The 23,456-nt window shown below is 40.7% G+C and overlaps 1 protein-coding gene across 1 annotated transcript; it reads right to left on the bottom strand.

Moving 5' to 3' along the window:
* Window positions 1–19,478: 19,478 nt before the first annotated feature.
* Window positions 19,479–22,536, bottom strand: LOC140005552 (uncharacterized). The gene is made up of 3 exons (XM_072046559.1): window positions 21,936–22,536; window positions 19,593–21,375; window positions 19,479–19,509 (listed from the first exon to the last, which is right to left on the bottom strand). The coding sequence occupies exons 1-3, from the start codon at window positions 22,534–22,536 to the stop codon at window positions 19,479–19,481; spliced, it is 2,415 nt and encodes an 804-aa protein (XP_071902660.1).
* Between the last annotated feature and the right edge of the window lie 920 nt (window positions 22,537–23,456).

Below are 23,456 nucleotides of genomic sequence, written 5' to 3'. Positions count from 1 at the left end.
GGTAGCCGCAAGGGGGCTTGGGGGGGGGAATGAAAATAGAACAAAAAAAGAGAGAGAGCTAAGAGTGACGGAGGAGAGAGTCGGGGAGGGAGAGAAGTTGATGGCTGAAAAACGCGACAGGGAGAGAAAAGAGAGGAGCTAACGGAAGGAAAAAACTGAAAGCAAGAGAGACTGAGGGTTTAGGAGGCGGCGGAGAACCAGAAAAGCTAGAAAAGAGAGCTTTAGAGGAGGGAGCCTGTGCGAGAAAATCTGGAGAAAAGGAAGATTCATAAAGTAGGGTCGAAGGAAGATTGAGTTTCTCCATTGCTCCCTGGGTCTGCTCAAACGAAGCAATACATCCCGTTCATTTGCTGGAGCGTACTACACCTCAAGGTTGAATCGCATCTTCCCTTCCATTTTTACGGGTAAAGATGCTTCCTTTTTCTGTTTCTTTCGCTTACTTGGGTTGTTTGATGGTGAAGTTAGAAGCTTTCTTTGGTTTTGATGATACCATCGCTGATTCATCAGAAACAGAAATATGTTCTCGTATGGCTGTTCATCGTAATCGTCCCTGGTTCATGTATTAGTTAGTTGTGGCTAACTTTCATGTTTTCCGTATGAGTGTGACTCATGGGTTGCAAGTCCTGTTCTTGGTATCTTACTTGTTTTCATGATTTGGGTTTTGCTTGAACTTTTGGAGTTTATTAGCTATTTCTGAGTTACATCTCGCCTTTCTATAGCTTTGGGTCAGTCTTGAGTAATGGGTTAGGGATTGAAATGGTTCTCTTTGCAAGATTTTTTCAAAACCAGAATTTCAAAAGAAGATTGAGTTGTTGCCGTCTCCACGTTCTTTCTCTTGCGTTTCGTCATAGTCTTATGGGTGTGTTAGAGCTTTTTGTTGGGACATCAGTTTGAGTTCTGTATGCTCCATTGGGAAGCTTATAAATGTGTCGTGTGTGCTGAAATGGTAGGGAGGAAGTTGCAGAGTTTCTTTTTCGATTTGTGAAGTCACAGAAAATTTCTAGCTTTGCATATTCTTTACGCTTAAATCCGAAGGTTCTATGTTGCAAGTACGGAATGTTTGATGATTTAATGCCTGGGTTTAAATTGTGCTTGGTTGAAGTTTTGTACATAAAATCCGCTGCTGCAACAAGCTTAGAATTTTTGGCCTGCTACAGCCGTGGAGCTTGAAGTTCTTACCCGTAGCCTGGAGTCCATGGTCTGATTTGCAGTTGTTTGTGTAGCTTGATGCCTTGATTTCAGCATTAAAATGTTGAGTTGTGCATTTTCTGCTAGCTTGGGATTCATTTGCATGATGTGTATGTTTAATGAGAAAGGGAAAACAAAACTGTTGCACCAAAGATATGCATGCTGCCGCCAGTTTCTTTTCTTTTTGTCATTTGTTCTGCAATCTTTGCCCGTAATAGCTCAAAGCTGGGTTTTTATCACCTTGTTTGCACCTCAATCTTGTTTCCATGGTGGGTCCAAAAACACTTGAGCTATGACTGAATGTTCTGCTGAAGATAAACTAGTCAGGATGGCCGAACCTTTTGCCCAGAATTTTCCAGCTTTGCATGATTTTTCTTCTATGTTTTGTTTGGTTTGAATGATAAAATGGTTGTTATGAAGCTTGGATTGGTTTTGAGTGTTTATGTCTAAAACATACTTGAGCTGGAATTGAATCTTGCTGGCTAAAAGTTTCTTGGAGCTGCATTTTTGCAGCAGAGTTTATTGTAGAAGATTTCCTAGTTGCCGAATTCTGTTTGGCAGAAGACTTGATTCGAATTCTGTTTTGCACGCATATAATTCATGTCAATGATGGTTATAGAGTAATGATTGAAGCTTGGGCTCTGTTTGTAGTGTTTATGGTCATTTTTTCTGGTATGAAATACGCACGGTTTGTGCATTTTCTGGTATGAACTTGCGGCAGAAATTTGCAGAAGTTGAGAAGTTTTCTGTTTTCGTTGCATGCATGGAAAACCTCAGAAATTTTTGCACCAAAACCCCCCAAGTCCCCTCTTGACTCACTATGGCCCAAGTAACTTGAATACTTAATCAATTTAATCCTTCAAGCTTCTCCATGTTCCACAAAAGCCCAAGCAAGTTCTCATTTTTTTACAATTAGGTCCTAAGGTGGGTATATTTTGAGTCATCATTTGGCCTTTCATTGTTTTTGGGACTTTTGAAGCTCTTAAATTTTTCAATTGGTTTTATTTGGTTGATTAATGGTTGCTATTGAATTTTCAAAATGCACGTTTGAACCATTCATGGACCTTCATTCACTCTTGGATTCTTGAGATATGATGTTTGCTTGGACTTTATTATTTACTTGGGGACTTTTGAGTTCTTAAATGCCTCAATTAGGTTCAAATGATTGAGTAGTGCTTGCTTTTGGGTCTTTAGTAGATGTTATGCTTGGGGATTGGATGATCATGCCTTTTGCCTTGGTCTTTAAGTTGTTTTGACTTCATTGAGTTGCCATTGAGGGAAAGTTTGATGTTTTGGTGGATTCAAATTGTTTAGTTTATATCTTATCACTAAATTGGTGCATTAATCTTTTGTTTTTGGTGATTTTAGCCTAAGTTAGTCTTTTCTTGGGTGACTCTAGCCAAGTTGAGTTTGTTTACTACCTTACTAGCATTACACACGAGGGGAGGTACAATTTCTTTTATCCCTTTCTGTCTCTCCTATGTGATCTTATGTGTTATGTGAATATGCCTGTCTACTTCGCTTTCCTTACCTCCTTGCGTGCATTTACTTGCTTTCACTTTTATTTAAGTTTTATGGGGTATGTGTACACCTCTTGGCTTGTAATAGATAGGGCTCGGAGAGCATCTGATCCATTTCCCCTTTCCCTTTATGTTTTTATGGGGTATGTGTACACCTCTTGGCTTGTAATAGATAGGGCTCGAAGAGCATCTGGTCCATTTCCCCTTCCCCTTGGTTGTTTGTTTTGTTGCTGCATGTTTAATTGCTTTAGTAGGCTCTTGCATCTAGTCGAGCATGCTAAGTGCTACGTGCTACGTGTTTACGAGCGTTTTGGCATGTCTACTTGCTTTCATAACCATGAATGAATGGAATGGATGAATGTACGTCACCACACTAGTCCAATGCTAGTTGTGGCTCATTAGGCCATCCCTTTTTGTTAGTGCATATTTGCATGTTCACTACATGTCATGCATTTTTCTTAGTTTTATCATTTGGCATGCTCCTCGAGCCCCTTTTCCCTCATTTTAGGATTCTTTGCATCTCATGCTAGTTAGGGTACATTTGCCTGAAGAGTCCCCTTAAATATGGGATATAGACGAGTGTGGCTTTTTCTAAGCCTTAGCACGCTTGTATTCCCTCTATCAAAGGGCAAATTGAGTCACGATTTAGGTCTCCCCGTACCCAATATGCATAAATTCCCTAAGCTCATGCATTCTCAATCCACTCTATCATTACACTTTCACTTTTGTCTCATTTGCACACATGCACCCTTTTATCACTTTCACTTGCACACGAACACTTTTTTATCTTCACTTGCACACGAACACTCTTATCTTCACTCGCACACGAGTACTTTCATCTTCATTTGCACACCGACACTTTCGCACTTTTCTTTAAATTGCATACATGCATTTTTTGCCCACTTGCACTTGGAGTATATATATTTGCATTCAAAGACATTTGCACACCTCCACTTGTATCGTATTTTATCAATCTTCCCACTTCACACAATCTCACACATTCACTTCATCCATTCAAAAAGTGGGGCGCGACAGTTGGCGACTCCACTGGGGACTTCCTAAGTGGGTCCAAGCATTTGACTTGGCCATTCTTTTCCTTTTTCTACCCTTTTTTATGCATTGCATTTGGATATTAGGGTTGCACTTTCCATTTTTAGGGCCTTTTGCCTCGTGCGCGTATCCAACTATTCCCTCACTCACGTACGTGTGATTGGTTGATTGGATGTATGTTTACTTATTTATCTCGCGCTTGCATTGCATTTGGGGGGGTGTGTCGCCTTTAGAGCCTCGTGTGGTTCTCACCCCTTCCCTCAAAATAGGGGAACACTTCATACGTGCACGTTTACTTGCTTTTATCCCATTTTATTTTGTTTTTCGTGGGCGTTTCCCACACCGCCTTGTAGGATTAGGATCGATCGCCTTGGGTAGGCGGCTGGTGTGCTCTGCGCCCATAGCGCTACCTAAGGGATCACTCGAGCCACCGATCAATGGCCCTGGGAGTGATGACCCTTCGCCTTTAGGTCTGAAGGCTTGGGAGCCGAAACTTTATCGAGTCTAGGCATTAGTGAAACCCCAGCCTCGTGCATCCATATTAGCATTTTCCTAGGTTAGAGTCAGCCTCACCCTATTTTAAGCACATTAGGCACGAGGGAAGGGGTTCCACCCCTTTTGCTTGTTTTATTGTATTTCTTCTTCTTAATTGCTCCCAATGTGTTATGTGTACTATCAATTGCACTAACCATTCTTTTATTTTCTTGGCTTGCATTCATATGCCTTAGCAATAAGAGGCCCTTTTTGGCACTCTTTTAGTGACTCACCCACTAGATAGCTCACATGTTTAAATTTCAGTTATTGCACTTGATTTTCAATAAATACATTTCATTTTTAGACCTTTTCCCCCCGATGTATTATTTATGTCCTTTAGGCCGTATTTGTCACATATTTACATCGCTTTAATAAACTGGCATCATGCATTAATCATAGAAAGGGAATGCCACATAGGGAATCCCGTGTTTAGGAATAAGCCACCTTGTGTCTCGGATACTTAGTCCAGTGAGACTTGCACGTTTACATTTTGTACCATCCAAAGGGGTAGTGCACAAGGTAAGGTAGGGTCCGATCATGTTCATAGAGTGATCTTTGGAATATGAGCATCTAATAATCACTTTTTGGCCATTTTATCAAAAATTGGTAAAAATCCCTTGCGTAAAAGGACATTAATTTGAAAAAATTCACAAATGATTCCTCCTATTGAGACGATAAATAAATTGAGGCCAAAATTTGATTTTTAGAAGGTCATAGACCAATGCACCTCAATAATTTTGAAATAGCCAATGGCCGGACAATTCAACCAATCCATTTTGCCAATTCATTCAATAAATCATCAATTCATTTGACCAACTTACCCTTTTTAGGGTCACCTGGTCGATTTTCAATAAACCATCAATTCATTTGACCAATTTACTCTCTTTAGGGTCACTTGGTCGATTTTCAATAAATCACCAATTCATTTGACCAATTTACCCTTTTTAGGGTCACTCGGCAGATTTTTGAATAAATCACTAATTCAATTTCATTCATTTGACCAATTTACCCTTTTAGGGCGATCTGGTCAATTTTGAATAAATTCTCGATTGATCAAGTTCCTTTTTAGGATGATCCGATCCATTTTTGAATAAAATTTTCAATTTCATTCGATCAAGTTCCTTTTTAGGGATGGTTCGGTCAATTTTGAGTAAGTTTTTAAATTTTACTCAATTCATTTGACCCGTTTCCCTTTTTAGGGTAATGCGGTCGATTATAAATTTCATTCAACCCATCTGACCAATTAGGGTTTCAATGTCGAATTTCAAAATGGAAAACCTATTCGATTTTGAGAAAAGCATCCATTGCATCCAGCCATTTGATCAGTTGGAGTTTTGACCCGTGCTTCACTGAGAAAGGTTGTCAAAACGAATTCCAATCTCTTCGATAGGAAGTTCGTCAAGGTCAAACCCGTGCGTTTTTGCAAGTTCTTGTATCGATCAAAAGTGATCAATCCCTTCGGACGAGGTCCTCATTTTGACAAACGTCTCTTCTTATTCCAATGGGCCAAATTTTTCAAAATTATTTTCACTCCATAAGCTGATCGGATCCATCAGGTATTGTATAGTGCCTGCTCTGGAGGATTGCATCTTCATGCTAGGCCTACCCTTGGCACAAAAAGGGTTCCCCCATAGGACATGCATACCGATTTTATATTCTTATTTACTAACTCAGGGTATTTTTTTCTTTTGTTTTTCCCCCTCCCCTGCATTCATAAAAATGTTTCAATAAGGTGAAAATGTTTTTCTATATCTGATGACACTTCTGATCTAATAAAGTGTCAAAATTGCAAGTATTGTGTGATTCTTGGGCAGATCCTACAATGAAAACATAAATGATCTATCTGAAAGCTCTACGCTAAAGCCTCTGAGAGATTTTGTAATTATTTTTCAAAGGAAAATTCTGTTTATTTGATTTGTTAATACATTTTGTTTCAAAAGAAAATGAGATGAAAGGTGTATATGTGGAGCTCTTTACAAGTTTCGCTCTTCTCATTGTTGATCGACAAATTTTGTTTTAATTTTGTTAGTAATGAAGTTTTGAACAATTATTGTTTTGTGTATACTCATGTACATTCAATTCTTTTGCTCATTGGAGATTTCATGATGAATTTTAAGAAATACGACCGAATTGAGATTTTTTCAACCTCCAGCCTGAAAATTCGCAAGTGTATGCTTTCTAAGATCCTTGTGTACACTAGATTGCTGATCCAAGCTACACAATAAGAGTGTTCAAAAATTAAAAGAGGTCACTCAGAAGGCCCATGAGATACCTTTCTCCTTCACTTAATCCCAAAATAAAGTCAGTCACATTGATTGATAAATTGGGGCAATTTGTGCTTAAAAATGTTCAATGGTGTCTAATTTGGATCAATCACATCTAAGTGAAAGCAAAAATGTGCATTATTCTTGTTTGTTTTGAAAATTTAGAATGATACTTCGAGCATTCTTTTCTCTACCTATACACATTTTATCATTTGCTCTCCCATTTGAGCTTTTAAAAGAATAATTTCATTTCAAATGAGCGCCTTGATGATCACTACCCAATATTGGAAAATTTTCAAATATCAAAAAGGGAATGAATTTTCAATGACCATTTCACTACTTTGGTTGTCATGAGGTGTAAGAATGATACTTTGGCCATCATTTCTACAACCTAAACACCATTTATCCCTTGCATCCTCATTTGAGCCAAAAAATTGGTGGTTCTTTTCGAGTGCACATATGATCGCACCCCACATTGGGGAATTTTGAAAAAAAAAAAGAGAGAAAGAGAAAAAGAAGCAAAAATGTCAAAAAGAAAAGAAAAGAGGGAATCACAAGTTGGAGAAATTTGAATCTATCTAGGCTTCAATTTTGGAAAAAGGGGAAAAGGAAGGGTTTTGTCCGACGAACCACTTATGGAGAGTCTTCCTCAGTCAATTAATTCAGATACATGCAAGAAATTTCGCATTAATGAAAGTTTCCTCTCAGAGTTATTGTAAGGAACAGAATACAAGTCAGGCCATCTTCTTTTTCCAATCGAACATTCTATCCCTAGTTATCCCTTTTGAGCCATCAGAATAAATTATTTCGTTTGGCAACCCCTGAGAATCGCAAACCCCACACTGGGGGCAAGTTTGAATTGAAAAGGAAAGTTTCAAGAAGTGAAAAGGTGAAAAGCCACAAAATCAAAAGACAAAAGAAGAAAAGAGAACCTCAGTTCAAAAGTAAACTGGGACAAATTTTGTGAAGGTTCAAAAGAATGGCAGAAGGCCGAAAAATCAAAAAAAAGAAAGAAAATGAAAGAGAAAAAGCCTCAATTGTGCATAAACTGGGCCAAAATTCTGATTTAGCCCTAAAATAGGGTTGGCGCAACAATGCGATCTCAGATTCTTCAAACCACTTTTGAAATCCGCTTTCAAGCCTTAACTTTTCTAAACACCCCACCAGACCCCCATTACAAAAGCCGAAAGTCCTGACTTCTGTTCTTTGCAATGGCCCTGTCAAGAAAATTTCTGATGCCGAAAATTTTAGCTGTATTTCTGAATTACTCGGGTATGAGGAAACCCATCAGCTCGAGGGAAAAGAAAAGAGGCGAAAGAAAAAATGCAGAAAAATTCGACGTTGAAGTCCCTGGTAAATGATAAGAAAAATGCAATCAAAGTCTGAGATTTTTTGAGTTCAGAATAGGGGCAATTTTGGGAAAAGAGCGATCTTCAGTGCAATGTCCTTGAAAATCTTATTTCTTTAACTATCGCTTCAAGCCACATTACAAGCTAATAAAGTCCATTGTTGACTTATTCCTTCATGACAATCCAAAGTGAGAATTATACTTCTGTGAAATCCATCAATCATTTGTGATCGTGGGGGTATAACCAATTTTCACAGGATTAGCTATTGTTATCCATATTGTTGCAAACCTATAAAGCTCATATGTGGACTACGTTTTCTTAAGAAATAAGGGTGACAAACTCTCTGCTTTCACTAAGATGTGGTACTGAAGGGATTACATACAACTTTGAAAAAAAAGAGAAAAAAAAGAGACAAATTCTGACCTCCCATTTCCTTAGCCATATAAAAAAATAAAGTCACTTGATTGGTCCTGAAAGATGAACCAACCAGAAATAGTGACCCATCACCCAAAGCATTGATGCTAAAGTGGGGAAGAAATCTTTCGTAATTTGGCATTATTTTGAGAAATTCATCATGAAATGTGCTATATGAGTTTAAGCAAGACATTCAATTTTCTTCACATGATATGTTAGGAAAAGCAATTGCTTACTTTGTTCAAATAATTGGAGAGTCATCCAAGCAAGTTTTTGCAATTAAATGGCCCATACTGGGGCAAAATTTTGTTTATAAGATTTTGTGAAAGCAAGCCCACACAGGGGCAAATATTTGTGTAATCCAATTGAGGATTTCGTCCAAGAATCAAATAATGTATTTTTCAAATCAATCACGCTGCCATTTTCATGAAAATTTGAGTGCATATAAGTCCCCTGTGCTGGTATACATAGTTTAAATCGACGAAGGAGCATCCGGTGATGTGGAAGGCCGATGCCGAAGAAGAAAGAAGGGAAAAAGGGCCCTACACTGGGGGCAAATTATTTTTGAAAAAAGATTCTCTCGAAAAATCAGAAAGGTTCAAAAGTCAAAAATCAAAAATCAAGTTCAAATTCTTGTTTCTTGGAAAATCAAATTCAATTTCTTGTATCTTGACAAATCAAATCCAATTTCTTGACCAATTGAATGGCAAGACTGGGTCTATCCCATTTACATTTCTGTCCGGGTCTATCCCGTGGGTCTATCCCAAGTTTAAATTTCTGTTCGGGTCTATCCCGTGGGTCTATCCCAATTTTACATTTCTGTCCGGGTCTATCCCGTGGGTCTATCCCAATTTTACATTTCTGTCCGGGTCTATCCCGTGGGTCTATCCCAAGTTTAAATTTCTGTTCGGGTCTATCCCGTGGGTCTATCCCAATTTTACATTTCTGTCCGGGTCTATCCCGTGGGTCTATCCCAAGTTTAAATTTCTGTTCGGGTCTATCCCGTGGGTCTATCCCAATTTTACATTTCTGTCCGGGTCTATCCCGTGGGTCTATCCCAAGTTTAAATTTCAGTTCGGGTCTATCCCGTGGGTCTATCCCAATTTTACATTTCTGTCCGAATCTATCCCGTGGGTCTATCCCAAGTTTAAATTTCTGTTCGGGTCTATCCCGTGGGTCTATCCCAATTTTACATTTCTGTCCGGGTCTATCCCGTGGGTCTATCCCGATTTTACATTTCTGTCCGGGTCTATCCCGTGGGTCTATCCCAATTTTAAATTTCTGTCCGGGTCTATCCCGTGGGTCTATCCCAAATTTAAATTTCTGTTCGGGTCTATCCCGTGGGTCTATCCCAATTTTACATTTCTGTCCGGGTCTATCCCGTGGGTCTATCCCAATTTTAAAATTTCCTGTCTGGGGTCAATCCCCATCGTTTGAGTAATTCGCAGCCGAAGAATGCAGGTAAGTATTTGGTGTCTACTTCTTTGTCTCAAGTTTTTTCAAAACTCAGACAAAGAGGGGCAAACTGTAGACACCAAATTTTTGGTGTAATTTCGTTTACTGTTTATTTTTAGTTTTTTATTTGTCGTGTTAGTTTTATTCGATTTTTAGTTTTTAGTTTCTAGTTTTATTTTTATTTTTAAGTTTTTAGCATAGAGTTTCTTGGAAAAAAGGAAAAAATAGAAATTTTGTTTTATTCAGCTTTATTTATCTATTTTAGTCATTTCTGCTTAATTTATCTTTTATTTGGTTCATTTAGGAAAAAAAGAGGAAAAGTGAAAAATGAGAAAAATGGAAAAAAAGAAAATGGATGAAAAATGGAAGTTGTAATTTGCTGTTCAATATCAATTTCTGTTATTATAAATTTTTGTTATTATCATTTATTTCATTTTTATTGTTATTAATTTCTGTTTTAATTAGCTGAAAAAAAAGAAAAAAGGAAAATTGTTGCCGCAGCATGAAAGCTGCGGACTTGCGCCGTTTGCAAAGAAATCTGGGACGGCTCCTGAAGCTGCAAAATACAGAAAAAGGACAGAGGTTCTTAGGGTTGAACTGGGATATAAAAGCTAAAGAAAAATGGTAGCCGCAAGGGGGCTTGGGGGGGGGGAATGAAAATAGAACAAAAAAAGAGAGAGAGCTAAGAGTGACGGAGGAGAGAGTCGGGGAGGGAGAGAAGTTGATGGCTGAAAAACGCGACAGGGAGAGAAAAGAGAGGAGCTAACGGAAGGAAAAAACTGAAAGCAAGAGAGACTGAGGGTTTAGGAGGCGGCGGAGAACCAGAAAAGCTAGAAAAGAGAGCTTTAGAGGAGGGAGCCTGTGCGAGAAAATCTGGAGAAAAGGAAGATTCATAAAGCAGGGTCGAAGGAAGATTGAGTTTCTCCATTGCTCCCTGGGTCTGCTCAAACGAAGCAATACATCCCGTTCATCTGCTGGAGCGTACTACACCTCAAGGTTGAATCGCATCTTCCCTTCCATTTTTACGGGTAAAGATGCTTCCTTTTTCTGTTTCTTTCGCTTACTTGGGTTGTTTGATGGTGAAGTTAGAAGCTTTCTTTGGTTTTGATGATACCATCGCTGATTCATCAGAAACAGAAATATGTTCTCGTATGGCTGTTCATCGTAATCGTCCCTGGTTCATGTATTAGTTAGTTGTGGCTAACTTTCATGTTTTCCGTATGAGTGTGACTCATGGGTTGCAAGTCCTGTTCTTGGTATCTTACTTGTTTTCATGATTTGGGTTTTGCTTGAACTTTTGGAGTTTATTAGCTATTTCTGAGTTACATCTCGCCTTTCTATAGCTTTGGGTCAGTCTTGAGTAATGGGTTAGGGATTGAAATGGTTCTCTTTGCAAGATTTTTTCAAAACCAGAATTTCAAAAGAAGATTGAGTTGTTGCCGTCTCCACGTTCTTTCTCTTGCGTTTCGTCATAGTCTTATGGGTGTGTTAGAGCTTTTTGTTGGGACATCAGTTTGAGTTCTGTATGCTCCATTGGGAAGCTTATAAATGTGTCGTGTGTGCTGAAATGGTAGGGAGGAAGTTGCAGAGTTTCTTTTTCGATTTGTGAAGTCACAGAAAATTTCTAGCTTTGCATATTCTTTACGCTTAAATCCGAAGGTTCTATGTTGCAAGTACGGAATGTTTGATGATTTAATGCCTGGGTTTAAATTGTGCTTGGTTGAAGTTTTGTACATAAAATCCGCTGCTGCAACAAGCTTAGAATTTTTGGCCTGCTACAGCCGTGGAGCTTGAAGTTCTTACCCGTAGCCTGGAGTCCATGGTCTGATTTGCAGTTGTTTGTGTAGCTTGATGCCTTGATTTCAGCATTAAAATGTTGAGTTGTGCATTTTCTGCTAGCTTGGGATTCATTTGCATGATGTGTATGTTTAATGAGAAAGGGAAAACAAAACTGTTGCACCAAAGATATGCATGCTGCCGCCAGTTTCTTTTCTTTTTGTCATTTGTTCTGCAATCTTTGCCCGTAATAGCTCAAAGCTGGGTTTTTATCACCTTGTTTGCACCTCAATCTTGTTTCCATGGTGGGTCCAAAAACACTTGAGCTATGACTGAATGTTCTGCTGAAGATAAACTAGTCAGGATGGCCGAACCTTTTGCCCAGAATTTTCCAGCTTTGCATGATTTTTCTTCTATGTTTTGTTTGGTTTGAATGATAAAATGGTTGTTATGAAGCTTGGATTGGTTTTGAGTGTTTATGTCTAAAACATACTTGAGCTGGAATTGAATCTTGCTGGCTAAAAGTTTCTTGGAGCTGCATTTTTGCAGCAGAGTTTATTGTAGAAGATTTCCTAGTTGCCGAATTCTGTTTGGCAGAAGACTTGATTCGAATTCTGTTTTGCACGCATATAATTCATGTCAATGATGGTTATAGAGTAATGATTGAAGCTTGGGCTCTGTTTGTAGTGTTTATGGTCATTTTTTCTGGTATGAAATTCGCACGGTTTGTGCATTTTCTGGTATGAACTTGCGGCAGAAATTTGCAGAAGTTGAGAAGTTTTCTGTTTTCGTTGCATGCATGGAAAACCTCAGAAATTTTTGCACCAAAACCCCCCAAGTCCCCTCTTGACTCACTATGGCCCAAGTAACTTGAATACTTAATCAATTTAATCCTTCAAGCTTCTCCATGTTCCACAAAAGCCCAAGCAAGTTCTCATTTTTTTACAATTAGGTCCTAAGGTGGGTATATTTTGAGTCATCATTTGGCCTTTCATTGTTTTTGGGACTTTTGAAGCTCTTAAATTTTTCAATTGGTTTTATTTGGTTGATTAATGGTTGCTATTGAATTTTCAAAATGCACGTTTGAACCATTCATGGACCTTCATTCACTCTTGGATTCTAGAGATATGATGTTTGCTTGGACTTTATTATTTACTTGGGGACTTTTGAGTTCTTAAATGCCTCAATTAGGTTCAAATGATTGAGTAGTGCTTGCTTTTGGGTCTTTAGTAGATGTTATGCTTGGGGATTGGATGATCATGCCTTTTGCCTTGGTCTTTAAGTAGTTTTGACTTCATTGAGTTGCCATTGAGGGAAAGTTTGATGTTTTGGTGGATTCAAATTGTTTAGTTTATATCTTATCACTAAATTGGTGCATTAATCTTTTGTTTTTGGTGATTTTAGCCTAAGTTAGTCTTTTCTTGGGTGACTCTAGCCAAGTTGAGTTTGTTTACTACCTTACTAGCATTACACACGGGGGGAGGTACGATTTCTTTTATCCCTTTTTGTCTCTCCTATGTGATCTTATGTGTTATGTGAATATGCCTGTCTACTTCGCTTTCCTTACCTCCTTGCGTGCATTTACTTGCTTTCACTTTTATTTAAGTTTTATGGGGTATGTGTACACCTCTTGGCTTGTAATAGATAGGGCTCGGAGAGCATCTGATCCATTTCCCCTTTCCCTTTATGTTTTTATGGGGTATGTGTACACCTCTTGGCTTGTAATAGATAGGGCTCGAAGAGCATCTGGTCCATTTCCCCTTCCCCTTGGTTGTTTGTTTTGTTGCTGCATGTTTAATTGCTTTAGTAGGCTCTTGCATCTAGTCGAGCATGCTAAGTGCTACGTGCTACGTGTTTACGAGCGTTTTGGCATGTCTACTTGCTTTCACAACCATGAATGAATGGAATGGATGAATGTACGTCACCACACTAGTCCAATGCTAGTTGTGGCTCATTAGGCCATCCCTTTTTGTTAGTGCATATTTGCATGTTCACTACATGTCATGCATTTTTCTTAGTTTTATCATTTGGCATGCTCCTCGAGCCCCTTTTCCCTCATTTTAGGATTCTTTGCATCTCATGCTAGTTAGGGTACATTTGCCTGAAGAGTCCCCTTAAATATGGGATATAGACGAGTGTGGCTTTTTCTAAGCCTTAGCACGCTTGTATTCCCTCTATCAAAGGGCAAATTGAGTCACGATTTAGGTCTCCCCGTACCCAATATGCATAAATTCCCTAAGCTCATGCATTCTCAATCCACTCTATCATTACACTTTCACTTTTGTCTCATTTGCACACATGCACCCTTTTATCACTTTCACTTGCACACGAACACTTTTTTATCTTCACTTGCACACGAACACTCTTATCTTCACTCGCACACGAGTACTTTCATCTTCATTTGCACACCGACACTTTCGCACTTTTCTTTAAATTGCATACATGCATTTTTTGCCCACTTGCACTTGGAGTATATATATTTGCATTCAAAGACATTTGCACACCTCCACTTGTATCGTATTTTATCAATCTTCCCACTTCACACAATCTCACACATTCACTTCATCCATTCAAAAAGTGGGGCGCGACAGGACTGACCCGAACAGAAATTTAAACGGGACAGGCCCGAACATGAATTTAAACGGGACTGACCCGGACATGAATTTAAACGGGACTGACCCGAACAGAAATTTAAACGGGACTGGCCCGAACAGGAATTTAAACGGGACTGACCCGAACATGAATTTAAACGGGACTGACCCGAACAGGAATTTAAACGGGACTGACCCGAACAGGAATTTAAACGGGACTGACCCGAACATGAATTTAAACGGGACTGACCCGAACAGGAATTTAAACGGGACTGACCCGAACAGGAATTTAAACGGGACTGACCCGAACATGAATTTAAACGGGACTTCACTGGGGAAGTTTGAATAATGAATTGAGTCTTTACCTGGGAGTATTTCAACCTTTGGTACCAAGAGGGAGGTTTAGCTAAAACAATAGCTGATGTTGTTCCTTGTGATCATTTCGTCTTTGATTACTGAGGAGTTGTTTCTGACATTGATTTCGGTGTGAAGAGGAGAGTGGTTGTTCTCATTTGTAAATGTAAGGTTCCTGCAAGAAAAGAAGAAATAATGGACTTGCCACCATCATCTGATCCGGTTTGCCTTGAGAATCGTGTAAACATGAGTCTTATGACGCTTTTGCCTCTATTCCGCGGCGTCTAGTTTAGCCGAACTTGTAATTTCGAAACCTTCTGATTTTCTGAGACTGATGAAGTACGTCTTCATTACGTCACCAAATCCATGTAACCTTGTTGTACTTTACCCATTTTAACAGATGATTGATTCTTGCACAAACCCTGGGGTTATCATCCATTCAAATCCAATGGTGCAAGAATGATGCATGAAAATTAGTCATACAAGAAACAATAATATGTGCAAGATGATTTCCTATGTCAGGCAAAGATGATCATGCAAAAGAATGTAGTCAAACCAATAGCAATTGAACGCAAATAGTCAAGAGAAATCAAGAAATTTATAAAGATACATTTTGCAAAAGAATATTTATGAAGAAAAATACAAAACTTGGCCAACGAATATCATATTCGAGACTTTGGACATATTTGCTTCGGAATTCGATACTGGCAGAAGTGTCACAATCATGAGGGAAAGCCCAAGCGGAACAGGTCACCAGCTATTCCTTCTCGTGCATGTCTCATTGAGAAAACCTACCTTGGCGCCCTTTCGGGTTTTCACCAAGGTTGCCCCCACCCTTTTTGTTTTGTTGTTTCTTTTTTCTCTCTTTTTCTTTTTTTCTTTTTCTCTTTTTTTTTTTTTTTTTTTTTTTTAAAAAAAAAGCGCCCTTTCGGGTTTTCGCCTAAAGAACAATGAAACATCTTGGCCATGATCGACTCAAAAATATGAATGAAAGATTTCAGGCATCAGTAAAATGCACTTCCCTTGTAAGATTAGGCGAAGGCATTATGGACATCATTTGCCAGTTGACTATCAAATTTCCTAATAGAAATGCACCAAGCGACGAAAGCCAGGACTTTGGGTTTTGTGATGAGGTCAGGTGGGGTGTTTCCAAAAAAGTTGAAGCTTGAAAGCAAATTCGATGCCAGGGGTAAAATAAACTGAGATTGCCCTATTTTGGAATCATTTCCGATTTTGAACGAAACCGAGGAAAATTTGCCCCAGTTTGATCGGATTTTCACTCTTTGCATTTTTCATTGCATTTTCCTCACTTTTGCATTTTTCTTTAAAAATTAAATTTGCCCCAGTGTGGGGTTCTTTTTCTTTTCTTCATCTTTCTTTCAAAATAAAAATTTTGCCCCAGTGTGGGGTTTGCAATTCTCAGGGGTTATCAAACGAAAATTTTGTCAATTCTGATGGCTCAAAGGGGACAAGTAGGGATAAAATGCTTTAAGTGTAAAAGAAGATGGCCTGACTTGCATTTCATCATTTGCATGAATTTCTAAAGAAAATTTGAATGATCAAATGAAAAACTTTCTGCACATGTCTGAGTTGATGGGTTGAGGGAATGCTCGTCCATCCATTTCTGCTAAGATAAGTGCTCCGCCAGGTAATGCCTTTTGGACAATGAACGGCCCTTGCCAGTTTGGAGCGAATTTGCCCTTAGCTTCATCTTGCATTGGCAAAATTCGCTTTAACACTTTGTCACCTTCTTCAAATGCACGCCGATGGACCTTTTTGTTGTAAGCCCGGGCCACACGCTTTTGATAACACTGACCATGACAAATAGCATTGAATCGCCTTTCATCGATCGACGTCAATTGTTCATGGCGCTGCTTTATCCAATCAGCCTCCTCCAATTTAGCCTCCATAAGGATCCGCAACGAAGGAATTTCAACTTCGGCTGGTAATACAGCTTCCATTCCATACATCAGTGAATATGGCGTTACCCCAGTCGATGTCCGGATAGAAGTCCGATACGCCATTAGTGCATAGGGCAACTTTTCATGCCAATCGCGATGCCTTTCAGTCATTTTGCGGATAATCTTCTTCAAATTCTTATTCGCGGCTTCTACAGCTCCGTTCATCTGAGGCCTATAAATGGCGGAGTTGCGGTGTCTGATTTTGAATTGCTCGCATAGTCCATCCACCATGTCATTGTTCAGATTTTTGGCATTGTCAGTGATAAGCGTTTCGGGCACCCCAAAGCGACAGATGATGTGATCTCTCAAGAAATTGGCAACTACCTTCTTCGTCACATGTTTGAATGACTCCGCTTCAACCCACTTGGTGAAGTACTCGATTGCCACCAATATAAATCGATGTCCATTCGAGGCGGGTGGATCAATTGTACCAATCACGTCCATACCCCACATTGAACAGGGCCACGGGGCGATCATACTATGCAATTCAGTGGGTGGAGCGTGTATAACGTCACCGTGCATTTGACATTTTATACATCGTCGGACAAAATCTATACAATCACGCTCCATAGTAAGCCAGAAGTACCCGGTTCTCATGATTTTCTTTGCTAGCAAGTGGCCATTCATGTGAGGTCCGCAAACGCCACTATGTACTTTCTTCATCATATACTGAGCTTCATCTTCATCAATGCACCTTAAGAGGTTCAAATCTGAGGTTCTTTTATACAAGACTTCTCCACTCAAGAAAAATTTTGAAACCATTCTACGCAGAAAGCTCTTGTCCTTGGTACTAGCATGCAGGGGGTAAGATCCAGTTTTGAGAAACTCCTTAATATCATTATACCAAGGAACATTGTCAGAAGGCTTATCTACAGCCCAACAGTGGGCAGGCTTGTCTTGAAATTGAATCTGGATTGGTTCGATCTTCAACTCATCTGGATACTGGATCATAGAAGCTAAAGTGGCCAAAGCATCGGCAAACGCATTTCGGGCTCGTGGGAGATGTCTGAACTCCAAATTTTGAAATTGCTTGGCCAGAGTGAGCAAACTACAATGGTAGGGCAAAATCTTTGAATCTTTGGTCATCCACTGCTTCAAGGTTTGGTGCACGAGCAAATCTGAATCACTGAAAGCTACCAACTCCTTGATCTCCATTTCTAAAGCCATTTTGAGACCAAAAATGCAGGCTTCATATTCAGCCATGTTGTTGGTACAAGCAAATTGCAATTTGGCAGCGGCAGGGTAGTGTTTTCCTTCGGGCGAAACCAGAACAGCTCCAATTCCAGCTCCTAGAGGATTTGAAGCTCCGTCGAAGAAAAGCCTCCATTCAGGGCTCTGCTCACTTATATCGTCCGTGGCGCCTACAAATAAGATCTTTTCATCAGGGAAATAGGTGTGAAGTGGCTGATAATCATTGTCCCTTGGATTTTCCGCCAGATGATCAGCTATAGCTTGCCCCTTGACGGCCTTCTGTGAAGTGAAAACAATATCGAACTCTGAGAGAATTATCTGCCATTTAGCTAGACGTCCAGTTAGCATCGGCTTCTCCAGGAGATACTTCAAAGGATCGGATCGGGAAATAAGATAAGTGGTATGGCTCAACAGATAGTGTCTCAGCTTTTGAGCTGCCCAGGCCAATGCACAGCAGCTTTTCTCAATGAACGAATAATTAGCCTCGTACTGCGTAAACTTCTTGCTTATATAGTAAATAGCTTGCTCCTTCCTTCCAGAGTCATCGTGTTGCCCGAGGACACAACCAACCGCTCCGTCGAGCACAGATAAGTACATGATCAATGGTCGGCCCGGTTTGGGTGGCACCAGGACCGGAGGCTGCAGCAAATAATCTTTAATTTTGTCAAAAGCTTGTTGGCACTCTTCATTCCAGTACAACGGCACATTCTTTCTCAATAATTTGAACAACGGCTCGCATGTGGCCGTTAACTGGGCAATGAATCTCCCAATAAAATTGATCTTCCCTAAAAAGCTTTTCACGTCCTTCTGAGTTTTTGGCACTGGCATATCTCGAATCGCCTTGATTTTTGCTGGATCTATCTCTATGCCTCTCTTGCTCACGATGAAACCCAACAATTTACCAGCTGGTGCCCCAAAGGCGCATTTCGCAGGATTTAACTTCAAATTGTATTTTCGCAGCCTTTCAAATAGCTTCCTCAAATCATCCAAGTGGTCCTCCGCCCTTTTAGACTTGATTATGATGTCATCCACGTAGACCTCCATCTCTCGGTGGATCATATCATGAAATAGGGTAGTCATGGTTCTTTGATAGGTAGCTCCAGCATTCTTTAGACCAAACGGCATCACCCGATAGCAAAACGTGCCCCAAGGGGTGATAAAGGCGGTCTTTTCTCTATCCTCTTCCGCCATCAAAATCTGGTGATATCCAGCAAAGCAATCACAGAAGGATTCAATCTCATGCCCAGCGGTATTGTCCAGGAGAATGTGAATATTCGGCAGTGGAAAATCATCTTTAGGACTGGCTTTATTGAGGTCTCTATAATCAACACAAACTCGCACCTCTCCATTCTTTTTTGGAACAGGGACTGGATTCGAAAGCCAAATAGGGTAATGGGAAACAATGATAATGTTGGTTTGGAGTTGTTTTTCAATTTGTTCTTTTATTTTGAGGCTCATATCTGGTTTGAATTTTCGGGGTTTTTGTTTCACGGGTGGAAAAGTAGGGTCGGTGGGCAACGTATGCACTACCACATCAGTTGAAATGCCAGTCATATCATCATAGGACCATGCGAATACATCCTGGAACATAATCAAAAATTCAAGCATCTCCTTTTTCTGCCCCTCATTCAAATGAATACTAATTTGCACTTCCTTAACTTCATCTTTAGTGCCAATGTTAACCTTTTCTGTTTCTTCCAAGTTCAGTTTTGGTTTCTCCTCATATTGCTCAAGATCCTTTGCAAAAGAATCGAATACCTCTTCATTATCACTCTCGCTTTGGAGTTCGGATTCACAGACCTCCAAATCGTGAGTGATATAGAGATTGCCATTATCGAATTCCAGAATTGTGATATCCAAATCTGAAAGATCAAATAATTTTATTTTTGGCCATCGAAACTCCTTCCGAACGGGCAGAAACTCGGCTGTCCAATTGGGAATTGACCCTTCGGGGATGTCAGGAAATTCAGCTTTGTCTGGAAAACTATCTTCAAATGTTGCCCCAATGAACAATTGGGCCAAACTAGCTTCAATTTCATCAACTGGGTTAATTTCCGACATGATCACCTCGGCTGGTCGTGGGAAAGTATAATGCAGTGGTGGAATGTCAAGAGCCCCTTGCCTTCCTTCTTTCTCCGCTTTCTTGCGTTCCTTCATCTCTCTGATGTCCTTGGCAGTCGGTCGGAAACCCAAACCAAATGAATCCTTTTTCTCCACAATCTCCACTGGCTTCAGAATTCCTTGCAAATCTCGTCCCAGCCCTTTGTCAAATTCATAGCCTCCACGGATCATTTCTTTGGCCATCATGACACTGGCCTTTGGTAAAGCTCGCTCCTCGTTTGTGATCCAACTTACAGAGACGATGTCAGCCGTGCTATGAGGAGTCATGGTGACATTGCGGCTTCCATCCTCTTTTGACCCAGAATCGGTGATTACAAGGCAATCCTCTTCGGCAAATATAGTTATCAGCTTGTCATTTACTACAAACTTCAGCAACTGATGTAATGAAGAAGGCACAGCCCCAGACTTATGAATCCACGGCCTTCCAAGTAGAACATTGTAAACACTAAGAAAGTGCATGACTTGGCAGGTTATTTGAAATTGGTCGGGCCCTATCTCGACGACTAAATCCACTTTTCCTATTGGCTCTCTTTGCGCTCCATCAAAACCTCGAATTATAGTCCCTGAAGGCCTCAGCTTTATGTCTTGCAACCCTAGCTTTTCCAAGGTGCTCCAAGGACAGATATTAAGTGCAGAGCCATTGTCAATCAATACTTTCGGCAGCATTTTCCCATTGCACCTCACAACTATGTATAGGGCCTTGTTATGTCCAATACCCTCCACCGGCAATTCATCGTCAGAAAAAGTAATTTGTTTGGTAAATAACACACTTCCAACCACATGCGAGAAATTATCAACTGAAATATCCCTAGGGATTTGAGCTCTAGTCAATACTTCGATCAACGCGTCCCTATGCATATCTGATGAAAAGAGCAGGTCCAACATGGATATCTGAGCAGGTGACTTGCTTAGCTTCTCGATTACATTGTATTCGCTTCTCTGGAGCCTTTTAAGAAAATCCAAAGCCTCTTTCTCGGTGATTGTTGGTTTAGCAGGCGGCTCGGAATTATTTGCTTGAATCGGAATGGTAGTTTCAAACGGACCGGCAGTCTTCCCCGATCTGGTAACCACTGACACCTCCTTCTTTGCAATTGACTTCTCCCCAATCTGTATGACGGGTTCATCGTAATTCCATGGCACTTGTTGCAGACTTAAAACAGGCTCTTGCTTCGGGAATTCAATGACTACGGGCTCCAAAACCTCCCTCTCAGCTGGCGTGAGATCCAAGATAAAAGGCTTTTCATCCTCTTCGAATGGCAATTCTATGACAAATGGCTGGTCTGTGATCCCAAATACTTCAGCTTCCCTCGCCAATTTCTTGACTTGTTCCACATACTCTGCATCGTCCAGAATGACCCCAACGATATTAGCGTGCTCCGGCAAGGGGTTTCTATTTACGTTCGGTCCTTGTGCCTCCCTTTTCCTAATTACAATCTCTCCGGCTTCAATCATGTCTTGAACTTTATGTTTGAGAGCCTTGCAATCCAAAGTGGAATGCCCGGGTGTCCCTGAGTGATAAGCACAAACAGCTTGCGGGTTATACCAGGCGGGCATGCCATACGGATAGGTAGGAGGGGGTACCATACCAATTTTTCTCCGGCCTTTAACTGGTCATACAATTGGTCTAAAGGCCTACCTAAATTGGTCAATGTACGGCTAGGGGGTCGGTTGTAAAGTTCAGTAGGTTGAGGATGGTTGTAATCAGGTCTATTCGGTGGAGGAAATCTTGGGTTATACGGTGGGCGAGGTCGGTTTTGGGGTGGATTTGGTTGAGAGATTTGAAAAGGAACTGAAGGTGGGTTAGGATAGCTTGGGCGAGGTCGAGGGTGGTGGATATTGGTAGTATATACATGGTGTGGGTTTGGATAATAAGGGTAATGTGGTTGGTAGGTTGGATTGTGTTGATATCGGGGTCTGGGTGAAGGGTTTTGATTCCATATGAAGGCAGCTTCCCCCCCCTTCTTTTTAAGTTGCGGGTTCTTCCCACTACTCCCTTGCCCTTGCAAAGCTTCCACTTGCGATTTCAGGGCAGAGACGTTGACAATTTTTCCGGCTCTCACAAAGTCATCAAACTCCTCGAGTTTATTTACAATTGCAGCAAACGAACATCCGGTCATACGAAAAATCTCTTCGAAATATGGAGGATCATGCGCCTTTATGAATGTGCGAATAATTTCATCCTCAGTCATCGGAGGTTCCACCTTAGCAGCTACCTTTCTCCATCTTTTGGCGTATGTCTTGTGATCCTCAGATGGTTGCCTCTTTGTGCCCTCCAAAGTAGTCCGGGTCGGTGCCAATTCACAGTTATACTCATACTGTCTGATAAAAGCATTGGACAGATCGAGCCAGGTTTTCACCTCCTCCAGCTTTAAATTTGAATACCAATCAAGGGCATCGCCTTCTAAACTCTCCGGGAATAACCTTAACGGCAAGTTCTCATCATCCACTGGTCTACCCAACTTGTTAGCGAACAAACGCAAGTGCGTCTTTGGGTTGCCCGTACCGTCATATTTGTTGAACTTCGGGGTCTTGAACCCCACCGGCAGTTGCACGTTTGGAAATAGGCACAGATCATCGTAATCTAACACCCCTTGTTTGCTTAACCCTTGGCTCTTGCGGATGAACTCATCGAAACGGTCCAACCGCTTAAGTAACTTCAGATCAATTGGGGCAGATGACTCTCCCATTTCTGGCTTGTTTTGAAAAACGTGCTCCGGCACAACGGGCTCTGCAGTAGTTTGATAAAAGGCGTGTGGATCTGGAGGCATGTTTGGACCACCTTGGCCACCTTGGGTTTGAAATCCCTGCCCATAGAGAGGATAGAACGGAGGATTTTGAGTGTAAGCATATTGCGGGTTGACAATTCCCTCAAATGTAGTTTGAATTGGAGGAATAACAAAAGGTAACGTGGTTTGAATTGGCGGAATAACAAATGGTTCGGATTGTGGTTGTCTGACGGGCGGAGACTCGGGTTGCACTCCGCTACTAACGAGCTCGTCGATCAATTTCTTTTGGGCGGCCATTTCAGATGCCATCTCCCCAAATTTGGTGAGCAATTCGGTCAACTGAACCCCGGGACTTGCGATCTCCGGCTGGGTCGTTGCAACGGTCTTTTCCGATGACTCTTGCTGGGTACTCATGTCTACACGATTCCTTTGGGCCTTACTTCGGGATCGCGTTATGATGGGGCTTCGTCGAGAAGCTATGGTTAAATGTTACCTGAAAGTACGAAATGACGTGCTTTTAGATTTAGCCTTGGCTTAGCCCCTTTTTAGCAAAAAATAAAACAAAGAAAAAGAAAAAGACGAGAGTTAGTAGATGTTCCAAAAATTCGGATGCATGTCCTACGGGGGGAACCCTTTTGTGCCAAGGGTAGGCCTAGCATGATGCAAACCTTCGGCGTAAAATCCCTTTTTCAAACCTGTGAGTGAATATAGAAGCAGGAATTCTCATTAAAATATGGACAAACTCAGTCCTTCTTTACAATTTCATTGATGGTTCGACCAACCATTCTTACAAAGTCTTCATGTCTAGCTAGTTTAGTGTGTTGGGACTCCCTAGAACTCCCGATGCTAAGTTTCCGAATTTCATCTTGGATTTTGTCAAATGCACTCAATGCCTTTTCTAAGTTCTCGGTCTTTTTGGCCTCTTTCTTCAATTGTGAGCGGGCGTCTTCCAATGCTTGATC

This window comes from Coffea arabica, chromosome 4e, assembly GCF_036785885.1.
Source record: "Coffea arabica cultivar ET-39 chromosome 4e, Coffea Arabica ET-39 HiFi, whole genome shotgun sequence".
Lineage (NCBI taxonomy): Eukaryota > Viridiplantae > Streptophyta > Magnoliopsida > Gentianales > Rubiaceae > Coffea > Coffea arabica.
Note: the sequence above shows the minus strand (reverse complement) of the source record. Positions and strands in the feature narration are given on the sequence as shown.